At 42.9% G+C, this 11734-nt stretch overlaps 1 protein-coding gene across 1 annotated transcript; it reads left to right on the plus strand.

Annotated features, from left to right (window-relative positions):
• Positions 1–2072: 2072 nt before the first annotated feature.
• tomm34 (translocase of outer mitochondrial membrane 34) lies at positions 2073–10997 on the plus strand. The gene is made up of 8 exons (XM_008293012.1): positions 2073–2333; positions 4848–4997; positions 5398–5497; positions 5887–6039; positions 6512–6729; positions 7050–7197; positions 7684–7810; positions 10449–10997. The coding sequence occupies exons 2-8, from the start codon at positions 4868–4870 to the stop codon at positions 10545–10547; spliced, it is 975 nt and encodes a 324-aa protein (XP_008291234.1). The 5' UTR covers positions 2073–2333; positions 4848–4867; the 3' UTR covers positions 10548–10997.
• Positions 10998–11734: the final 737 nt, after the last annotated feature.

Genomic DNA, 11734 nt, shown 5'->3' on the forward strand with positions numbered 1-11734 from the left:
CGTTCGAGGCTCCGGTGAATATGGTACAAATCAGCTTCCAGCCCCACAGTAAAGCAGACTTTCACTGCTCAACAAACAGACATAGAAGCACCCAATGATTGATCTGCGCTCTTTTACACAGATTATTCCTTTTTACAGCGCAGAACTAAATCCTGATCCAGATCAAATTAACCAAGAATTACCCTCTGATTCCTGAAATGTCGGCACTGCTTCACCATTTCTTTGTTCAAAATGCTACATGCAGACGTGCTGTCGGTCAAATATGTTTCGTGTTGAAAGTTTTAAAAGTGTCAGAATCCAAATCAGTTCTTTTGGCAAGGAGGTTTTCACTCTGACAAGGAGACAACTTTCAAAGAACAATAAAAACATATCAAAAGAAGCAAGCGTTGCAAGTCCAGAGACGGCTGCATTCAGATACACCCGGAGTGAACACACCGAGTCATGTATAACACATAACACTGCAATAACAGGCTAAAACAAAACTGAAAGCAGCTCATCGAGGTGTTCAGACAGCTAGCAGCCCAGATTCTGATTTCTTAAACAGTAAAGCTGTGATGTGACAAAATGTGGACCTGCAGCTAATAAACTTTGACTCTGTTACGGCTCATCATGAACAAAAGGATCCTGCTTAGAATTTACATTTAATTAAGTTACCAGCGCTGTTGTGTCTCTCTCTCGCACATATGTGGATCCTGATGCTGCAGGTACTGAACAAACTTAGAGGAAATAGCTCCAAACAACTGGAAGCAACGCGTCTGAGCTCGTCCAGATGTCTCGTATGGGAGGACAAACAAAAAACAAACAAACAAAAAACTCAGATTACATTCATTAATGGTGGGTATCATTAATCTTTAGGATGTTAATGTCTAATAGATTTGAAACTGCAGAGCAAAGTGAAAAAAGCACGTTGTGATCTTGGCGCACAAACTGCATTTGAGCGTCTCTGTGATGTTTTTGGATGATTTTGTTGCTAAACAATGAAAAATCCTTCCATCAATCACTTCACACAGCTTGTGCTGTACATACAGTTCAAGTCAGACTCGTGTTGAAAACTATATCGTAGGTTCGACCTGATGAGATTGTTTTAAGGTTAAGCAACCGGGGTGCCTCGCAGCAAGAAGGTTGTCGGTTCACGTCCCGGTGGGGGCACCGGAATCTTTCTGCGTGGAGTCTCCATGTTCTCCCTGTGCAGCGTGGGTTCTCTCCGGGTTCTCCGGCTTCCTCCCACAGTCCAGAAACATGCTGAGGTTAATTGGTGATTGTAAATTGTCCGTAGGTGTGAATGTGAGTGTGCTTGGTTGTCTGTCTCTATGTGTAGCCCTGTGATAGACTGGTTACCTGTCCAGGTGAACCTGCCTTCACCCTGAGTCAGCTGGGATAGACTCCAGCCCCCCATGACCCTAGTGAGGATTAAGCGGTGTATAGATGATGGATGGAACCGGGGTGCACATTCAGCAATGCAGCCGAGTCGTTTAGTTGCCCTGCAAGGGGTATAAAAGGGGTAAACCTCTTGCTATGTGCCATATCATACTTATTTTATTTATCTTTTAAATTTTAAATCATAGTCTCCATTATATGGATCTATGGCGTATGTAGTGTGTGTATAGTATTGTATTATATGGTATTTCTCAGCTCTTCCTATCTATAGTTTATTTGTTCTCTTTTTCTTCTTGACACTATTTCGTGCTCTTTTCCTGAAAAATAAAGTACAATCTAATCTAATCTAATCTGGTCTAATTTGACTTTAATGGACTGAGGAAGCCAGCATGTCTGAAAGGGGCTTTGGAGGAATAAGTTCGAAACAGCTGGAAGAATCACACACCAGCTCCTCCTAATGTCTTGTAGGGGGAAATAAAACTCCAATTACATTCATTACTCTGTTTTTTGTCTGTTATGACTAAAATAGCTGGACCCGAGTGGTTCTTCCACTCAGAAGATGCGCTGCCCAATTCGACCAGCAGAGGACGCGCCAAAAGTCCTACACGTCCCTGAGCACTTGAACGCAGCGTTACACTGAAGCGAAACCGATCCAGCGCAGCTCGGCCCCCTCCCGGAGCAGCAAGCTGAGAAGTTGCTGGAGCCAGCCGGCAAGTTCCTTCACTCCCCCCCGCCCGCACGCACGCACCACTCCGCTGCTCAAAACCCCCGCACCGACCGAGGCAGGGCAGAACCTCGTGGACGAACACCGGAGCGCACAGAGTAATGTCAGTGCCTGCGGCGCTCACTAGGGGAACCCACAGTTTCAGGTGCCGGTAGCCGTTCGAGCCTCGTCGTCGTTCGCGTCGTGAGGAGCGGGGACTTCCTCGCCGTGTTGCTATCTCTCTTCTCAGCCGGTAAGGAGACGCTAACGTTGCTAGCTGTAGCCTAGCTAGCTTAGCGGCGCGCAGCGTAGTTAGCCCGCTGCTGGCAAATGCCGTTCGAATTAGCACGACTCAGCTAGCGAGCTAACTTAGCTAGTAGGCGACAAATAAAAAAAGAAATGAGTACAGGTAACGCAGGTTTTAAACAAAACGCAACTTTGGAAATAGAGTCTAAAAGTGCCTCCTTTTTAAATGTAAACTTTTATTGTTAGTTTCGAGAAGCTGTCATGAAGACAATCTGCCTGAGTCACTATTAGCAGCAGGACTAGTGCACAACTAGTTAAGCTAACATGTAAATGGGGTGAACTGGTAAACAGTTTGTCAGCTGAGCTTCTGCTAAATAATGTGAGTGGACACCATTAGCTAACATGTACTGATGATTCTGGGTTTATTAGGTTCAGGCAGGTAAAACATATGCATCTGTTTTTTCAAAATGTTAAAGAAATGAAAATACTAATTTAATTGTGATGTATTCACCACATTCGCAGCATAATAACATCAGATACATGCGAACAACAGCACAACATGTAGGGTTTAAATAAATCACAAAGGAAAAAGCTGTTCATAACCCTGTAATGTGTGTAATATTCTACTCAGCCGTGGTAATTACACATTTAATAAGGAGTCCATGTTATCGTTTTCTCCCATCTTGGTTAACTTAGAGATCAGACAGCACCAGAATTGCTAATAATCATTGTTGATATGTGATGATTGTGTGATATAGGATCAGTATGTTGCTCTAAAATACACCATGTATTTGATGGAGGCAACATTTGGCACAGCTATCACTCTTGTGGGTGCAAAGCCTGTGGCCTTTTAGTGACACGGCAGCTAATGCACCTTGCTGCTGCTTAAAGCTCAGCTCAGCGCACAAAACCAGGACATTAGTATGTTAATACCTCTCCGTAAAGTGAATGTTATTGTCCTGATGCTTTTATGCTTTGTCAGGAAGCGCACATTCAGTTTGAGCTGCAGCCAGTGCTTATTTTCTTGGATTAATCATGTAGCATGTGAAACTTAAAAAATGCCATTCGTAACTTTGCAGAACCAAAACATCTGAAAGTTTTGTCCAACCAGCAATTCAAAACCTAGTGATACCGTGATAGCAAAATCAAAAATGCTTTTCCTGTAGTTGTGCTTGAAACACATCCATCAGTTATCAGGATGGTTCCAGATTGCGTCGGATTAATTGACTAATTGCTTCAGCTTTTTAAACAATGATGGAATGTCTCCACCTTTAGTCGTAGTTACTCCCTTACTTACCTTACATATGTGTGATCCCATTGAATTCCACATATTCAGGCAGGTTTTAAACATGTAAAAAAAAAAGGACCACACTGGCGTTATAGCTGTATCGGGACTCTCGGAGTTCAGGTGTCTGAATCTGTGTCAGGAGAGAAAAAGGCTAAATTGGTGCATTCCTGAGGATTCAGCAGCTCTTGGGATGCCACTTGAGCCTGTGATTCCAAAAATGTAGGAAACTGAATCAAACTTTGGTATCACGAGTGCGGTTTGTGTTCCAGACCGAGCTGATTGGTCTTCGGTATTGCTGCTTGCAGTTTTCCTGTTATCATCCATTAACCGCTCACCTGCTTAACATCGAGTTGTCAAAACATTGATAATAAAACATTAATTGGCTGACGCTCCGTTAGGTTTCACCAGTAAAACCGATGGAGAGAGAAACTTGTGATTCTGAGTATGATGTAGTCGAGGGTGTTTTGTTAGTTTTGATTAATCTACTGCTTGTTTTTTTTTCCATTAATGAAATTTATTAGTTGGCGAGTTCATTTTTATTACTCATGCATCTGACTATTAATTTACCTCAAATAAATATCAAAAACTTCATCAATATTTTATTCATCCATCAACGTCTGACTTCCACATCACTGCTGTGTTGTTAATAATTAAAAGATCCTAATTGTGGAATGCTGATCACAAAAACTGCTGGGCCTCAAATGGAAAAGGATAAATGCATTAATTTAACCACTGCGTGCCGTTTCCTGAATTGAAGAATCAGTATTTTTACTGAAGCACTTGACTGGTTATGACGTGGATTCATTTCATCAGTGGAGGAGTGTACGCAGTGAAGGTAATCACTGGCAAATCTATTTATGAAGCAGCACAGGCCAAGAAAAAGAGCAGAAACTCTTTACAGACTCGTTAACAACAGTTCATAACAGAGCGTTTTCTCTCTCATAGGTGGTCATTAAAGCAAACATAAAGTATGAAACAGCCAAACGACAGCGTGGTTAACTACGTTTTCATAACAGCAGTGGTGCAGAAATTACTTTTGACGTGTGGGAACACTCAGAAAATCAATCTTAAGTGATACTGCTAACACAAGAGGTTGGTAACTGTTAGAGCAGAAGAACAATAGTATGTGGTATATGAAATGTACTCCGTTAAACGTCTGAACCCGTTTATCACTGATCAGCTGCTAAATGCTATTTTCACGTGCAGATGGTGAGCAGTCTTTCCTCTTTTCAGGTGACAGTTAAAAAGAAAACATGCCTCAGAAACAGAAGTCAAAGTCGTGGACGGAGCTGAAACAGGCCGGTAACGAATGCTTTAAGACGGGCCAGTATGGAGAGGCCACGGCTCTGTACAGCCAGGCAATCAAGGAGCTGGAGAAGTCCAGTAAGTAGAACCAAAACTATAACCTGCAGATATATTTAATGCATCTCGGGAAGGTGTGTTTAATCATTGTGGCACATGAAACTCGATCCAGTCGGCATGTACTGACGTCTGTCTTCACAATATTCCACTTTGCAGAAGATGCCATGTAGGTGCATGACGATTAGAAATTAATCATCATTCCTCTGTCATGATAAAGTAACGCCTGCACACTGATGTCATGTCTTAAATCAATTTAATAAACTTTGATTTGATTGTAGTTGGATCTTCACCAGTCGGTGTCCCGACCCTTTAATCAATGTTTTCTCTCTCTGGTCATCTGTGTGTGTGTCATCTAATGGACAGAGCGTTTTAGTTTGAAGTGCTGCTCCTCAAAAGATTGTTTTTTTTCCCCCCATTTAAGGTAAAAAGAGCCCAGATGATTTGGGCATTTTGTACTCAAACCGTGCAGCCAGCTACCTGAAGGAAGGCAACTGTGGAGAATGTGTGAAAGACTGCAACACGTACGTTTTTAGACCCCGTTTTTATCTTTCTGGGTTTTTGATTCTGTGCAGTTGTTAATTTGTTTACCTATTACTTTGTTTATTCACACACAAGATGTTTTCATCTGTCAGCGTTTTTGTTATTTTAGATTTTTATGCCACTTGTTTTTCTTCTGTTTAAATGTGGCTCAGACGCCCAAGAACTGACAGAAACATGGTGATATAATGACATTTAATTTTCTCTAAATGGTGTAAAAAGGACCCTTTTTGAAAGAAACATTTCAGGTGTTTATAGTCTGTTGCAGCTTTTGCCCTTTGAGTCAAACAACAGCACAACAAAATAACTCCATTCTGCTGCCTCAGCTTGAAAACAACACCTACCTTGTAATGTGTACGTGTTTTCTTCGCAGGTCTCTAGAGTTGTTTCCGTTCAACGTGAAGTCTCTGCTTCGTCGCGCCGCTGCCTACGAAGCTCTGGAGCGTTACAGGCAGGCGTACATAGACTACAAAACTGCTCTGCAGATTGACTGCAACATAGCAGCTGCTCATGATGGCACCAACAGGTAGGCTGGAGATGGAGGATTGCTAACATCACTGTCAGGTGTTTGTTGTGTCACACATATTCCCTCCTTTAAGCCAGAAGCATAAAATAAAAACTAGAACACTCAGTTGAGGTTTATAGCACCAGAACAAACAATAAGCGACTTTTCAGATCTCATCTAGCTGCGATGTTCTGGGTCTGCGTGGAGCTAGACCAGATCTGGTCTAATTTAGTCCGCTTGGTTTGCTGTTATAGGCTGACAACACAATAAATTATTCAGTGTGAAAGCTATGCAGACCTGTATATTTCTGGTTATAACCTGTTGTCCAGCTATTCTGAGCTATAACACAGCTGACCAGCATTATTGAACAATGTCCAATAATATCTAAAGCCTTCGCCCTTTACCATCTTCTGTCCAGTAGAGCAACGACTTCAGTTTCTTTTTGTCTAGTACATAATAGTAACACTTCTTTCAATGTTTGTCTGTCTGTCAGGATGACAAAGGCGCTCACAGAGGCAGACGGTCCATCATGGAGAGAAAAGCTTCCTCCCATTCCCACAGTCCCTCTGTCTGTACGGGAGAAACTGGCCCAACAAACTGCAGCCAAGACCACACAACCAAACCCCCAGAACCCCACACCACAGCAGAACCCCACGCCACAGCAGAACCCCACGCCACAGCAGAACGGCACCAGGCAAACAAACAAACCCGGTACGGAGATTGTTTTCTACAGAGAATCCCTGTAATTTAAGTCATCACTGGATGGATTTTTTATTTGCAGTTAAAATATGACTCTTTATATAATAATGCATCTTTAGCCCCAATTTATGTGAAACTGGCATCGTGTGAAACATTCTTTATAAATTACAGTAAAACCTGCAGCATGTAAACGCGTCTTTGATTTACTTTTTCATCAGCATGTTGTTTTGTTTTGGGTTTTTTTTTTGAGCACGCAGTCAAACTTTGGATCAATTTCTGAATTCTGAAGAGTGACTCAAGTTTAAATCCTTGACTTTGACGTGTTTCACCAGCTCCCAGTGATAAAGACAGAAAGAAAGGCCAGACCCTGAAAGACGAAGGCAACGCCCTGGTGAAGAAAGGAGAGCATAAGAAGGCCATAGAGAAGTACACCCAGAGCCTCAAACACAACCCCACGGAGATCACGACCTACACCAACCGGTGAGCCACGTGTTCGTCTGGACGGTCGATTGAAGTTGTCTGTAGGCATGCTGGAAATTATGCAGATTTAGTAAACTGCAATAATGACTTCAAGGCTCGTATTGACTTTTGGAACTTCAGTTTCTGAATTTCCCGAATGCATTTAGGTGATGTGTGTTTGTTTTCAGGGTGGAACTTCTGTTTCTGTACCAGCTTACACAAAGTAGTGTCATCTGATCTGATCTTAGTGTTTTATGAACGTAAAGAATCAGTTCAGATCAAAACGTATCCAATGTGGCATATCATCATTTGACAGCCAGTGACGTGTTAAATAAAAGTGTTTTCATTCTGTTATCACTGTGATACTCACCTGTATTCACAGACATGATATTATGCATAAAGTGTGGCTTTGAGATAAAAACAGACCATTCTGTGTTTGGCTTGAGATCATTTTTAAAAAAAGCCCCTCAGATGTCTGATTGTAGTTTGCTGTGTCTGTGCCATCAGGGCGCTGTGCTACCTGTCAGTGAAGCAGTACAGAGACGCCGTCAGGGACTGTGACGAGGCTCTGATGATTGACAGCAGCAATGTCAAGGCTCTCTACAGGAGGGCTCAGGCTCACAAGGAGCTCAAGGTAAGACCCTCAATCTTCACCGCTGCTCCTCAGTTTGTGATTCCCACACAGAGCAATCAGGCGTTTTCAAAGCGTCTGGAGGTTTTGACGAAATAAAAATCATTTCCTACCTCGATAATTGCTGATGTTTCCCCTGGCGGCTTCTCCTCATCAGTATTCCACACACACACAGACGGGACACGCTAAGCTCAGCGCTCACAGCGCCATGCAGCGCAAAAAACAGTGAAAAAACGGCAAGAAAAGAAATGTTTGGTTTACGCACAACGGAAACCGATCGCCTGTATGCTGTTTATTAAGATGAGATGGTTACTCAGGCATCTACTCTGGATAAAAAGAGAGCAGTTGTGATCAGATATCGGCCAGGTTTAAATCATGGAGATACTGTCCAATTGGGCCTCATTCGTTTTAAAACATTTAATTCAACAGATCATTTGCTGCATGTGCATAAAAAAGAAAGAAAAGAAAACCAAGACATACAGTCCAGGAAGTCCAGTGTTAGTTATAGAGTCTGGAGTTTATAATATGGGATTAAAAAGTTTGGAAAGTTAGTTTTTCTGTCGTCACAGTCATCCCTAGGTCAAGAGAAGGAATACTAGGGCGTCCCTGTAGCTCACCTGGTTGAGCAAACGACCCATGAACAGGGGCTGTAGTTCCCTGATGCAGCGGTCGTGGCTTCGACTCCCGCTCACGACCCTTCGCTGCAGGTCTCTCCCCCTTTCCTGTCTCTCTCTACTGCTCTAAATAAAGAAAAAAAGCTTAAAAAAATGTATTTAAAAAAAAAAAAAGGGAGAGAGAAGAAATTCTCTTTCTGTCACAACAAAGTAATCCACAGTTAAACGGTTCTTCAGCTGCAGTCTTCAGATGGACGTCCCAGCAAAGCAACAAAAACTGAGTGAAGTTCAGTTTTCTTATCGGATGACCCTGCACTGGCCAATCCTGCCTGACTGCACCCTAAATCCCACCTCTTTGTGCCGTCATAGGGAAACTTAGGGAGAAGCTGCATGTGTTTTTACCTCTAATCACCTAAAATAAATGCAGTAACAATTGGATTCAAACCAACCTCGATGACGATAAAGGACTAAAGTTTTTGCTCATGTGGTTGAAAGATTTCATGCAAACTGAGAAGTTAAGTACAGAGGTGCCTGGGGCCGAACAGTTCATCAGTTTTAAATCAATATCACAGTTGGAAACAATGCAATTAGCAGTTTGCAGAGGCTGCAGTTCAGAATGTATGAGGTGCGGTTATTAAAGACTGAGACTAATGCCTTAATTCAGCTCTATTTAACTTGAGCATATTGAAACTTGCGGGGGTTGTTTATGCTGCTGAATGTGCTTCAGGCACGCACGCCGTGGTTCACTGACATTATTAAATAACGCTACTCGTTATTTAATAGGCACACCTCATATAATTTGCAGCGTGCTTGAGCCAGGTTTTAAACCGTCGTTTCAGTAGTTTTAAATATTTGTCTCATGAGATAAAGTTTGGCTCGTCAAATCTTTTACACACTCAATACGGAGTCTGTTAGAAAAATCACAATTAGATAGTTTAACATATTTTCCATCCCAAACATGATGCAGTCTTTATACAGTGTGCACAAGGATGGATTTTGCATCATAAATTTGAACTTCTGAAATTCATTTTTGGAGAATTCATCACTGAAAACCCTGCTGTGTAAGATTCTATGTAGAAGAAACTCCAGATCGTCCCTAATTGTCTGCTACGTCCTGAAATGTCTTGCCTTAAATTCTAATAGTTTAATCCTAACAACTGGACTTGCTTGAATTCCTTGAAGACGTTCCACCTCTCATCCAAGAGGCTTCATCAGGTCTGACTGACTAGTTGGGAGTTCCAGATACTTTTATCCTTAAGGAGCCATTAACACCTGAGTTTGAGGGTTTGTTGCTCCTCCCCCTCGTTATGTGAGTCATTAGTGCTCGCCCTGCTACAAAGGGGTTCGTTAGGGTCTTTATGTGGCTCGGTGTGGATGTGGTTTCATCTTCCTGGGGAGAGATCTTCAGACTGAATTGTAAACAGGTGAGAGGTGACGCCTCAGACCTCCACCTCTGTTGAGGGATGGTCCTTCCAGTTAGATGGATCTCTAACCATCGGTCCTCCCTGCAGGCCAAAATCTGTACATTGTTGTCTTCAAAAGAGTGTCCGTTGTCCTTGAGATGCAGGTGGACTGCTGCCTCCCAACTTAGCTCCCAACTAGTCGGTCAGAAGTGATGAAGCCTCTTGGATGAGAGGTGGAACGTGTTCAAGGAACTCAAGCAAGTCCAGTTGCTAGGATTAATCTACGAGGATAACCTTAAAAGTATTTCAGGAAAACACAAAAGTCAAGAACAGACAGACATTTAGGAAAGCTCACTTAAGTTTATGCCGGACTGGTATGTCGTAGCTATCAGGATTGTATTGAAGTCGGTCTTGTGAAGGCTGTAATAATGATTTATTTACATCAACTATGGATCAAATAACTCGACGATGTGAAACATGTTCGTAGGGACTCAGCTCCACATAGAGTTTCAGCTCACTGTTTTGGTTTCACAGCTTAAACCTCGACTGTTTTCCGTCAGTGTTTCCTTTCCCATCGGCCTCGGTTTGGTCTCTAACTGTAGATTCTTGTCGTGATCCCTGCAGGACACCAAAGCCTGCGTGCAAGATCTGAACAGCCTGCTGAAAGTGGAACCAAAAAACACGGCCGCCCTGAAGCTGCTGCAGGAGGCGCAGAAGAAGTAGCGAGAGCACGTCAGGGACTCTGGAGGCAGCGGCAAGGATCAGTCACTGCACTGCGCACAGAAAAGGAAAGAGCCAGACCACGCTGATCGTGTTTGTTGTAAGAAATCAGGTGATGGGGTTAAAAAAAAAACAAAACAAAAACAGCCAAGCAGTGACACGATTCAACCCGCTTTAAATCAAACACCGGGCCTGTGTTTCCCATGAAGCTCCTTTGACCCGAACACGTTTGATCTGTTTACTCTCACTCGAACAAACACGAGCTCGGTCTCAAGACGCTTCTGGAAAACGCAGCAGCTCTGATTGGTTGAGGGTTTGTCAGGAGCGAAGAGGCGCTGCCAATACGAGCCTTAGACAAGACCAGAGGTATTTGCTTCATACATGTCTGTTGAAATGATTAGCAAACCCTGATTCACGCCCTGTGAATCAGTCACTGGAGCTTCACTGTTGAAAAACAATAAATAAATAAAGAGTGAAGTAATGTAGACGTTAATCCATATTAAAAACCACTTTGGAGTTAAATCGAGCAACCTATCTAAGCAGCCGTGACCGTAAGAGGATTTTTTGTTTTTAATTTCATGTTCACGATGTTGTACATTCAGGTAGCCTCCTTATTTATCCTGTGTTTGGTTTTTGAATACGTGTGAATGTTTGTCTCTCTCTCAGTGGATTTATGTGACGATGATGGCGTAGAAACTCCCACGTCGAGCTTGATTTATGCTCCTGAGCTGAACGGAGCTGATGTGAGCCACTGACGCTGACTGACATGGAGCGGACCACGTTGTAGGTTAAGATGATGATAGGGGGGGTGGAAGCGATATGGCAAAAATATCATATCACGATTTAAATTTCATCACGATCTTACACGTATGGTTGAGACCGAGTGCGGCTGGACCACAGATCACTCGTTGTTGCGAAAAACTGAACTTTGCGTTCAATCTTTTCTCGGCATTCAGAGTCGAGACGTGGAACGGCAGCGTTGGAGAAGGGTAGCTCGTACCGCGGGTCGACTGCTCTGAGCAGGGATTTGAACCCCTCGTTTTCTTTAACAGAACCACTGTACTGTGGCCGCTAACCTAAACATCCGAAAAACCTAAAAAACCTCTCGGCAGAACGAAAACTCACCGGCCGCCACCACCAGGCGACCCGTCTGTGCAAACTTTGCTAAGAAATTGCGTCACTAATTCCCT

This window comes from Stegastes partitus, unplaced genomic scaffold (genome assembly GCF_000690725.1).
Source record: "Stegastes partitus isolate 25-593 unplaced genomic scaffold, Stegastes_partitus-1.0.2 Scaffold851, whole genome shotgun sequence".
In the NCBI taxonomy this organism is placed as follows: domain Eukaryota; kingdom Metazoa; phylum Chordata; class Actinopteri; family Pomacentridae; genus Stegastes; species Stegastes partitus.

Coding starts and splice junctions, on each gene's coding strand:
- tomm34 (XM_008293012.1), top strand. CDS start 4,868: ATGCCTCAGAAACAGAAGTCAAAGTCGTGGACGGAGCTGAAACAGGCC. Junction 5,498..5,886: donor TGTGTGAAAGACTGCAACAC/GTACGTTTTTAG, acceptor TTTTCTTCGCAG/GTCTCTAGAGTTGTTTCCGT. Junction 6,040..6,511: donor GCTCATGATGGCACCAACAG/GTAGGCTGGAGA, acceptor TCTGTCTGTCAG/GATGACAAAGGCGCTCACAG.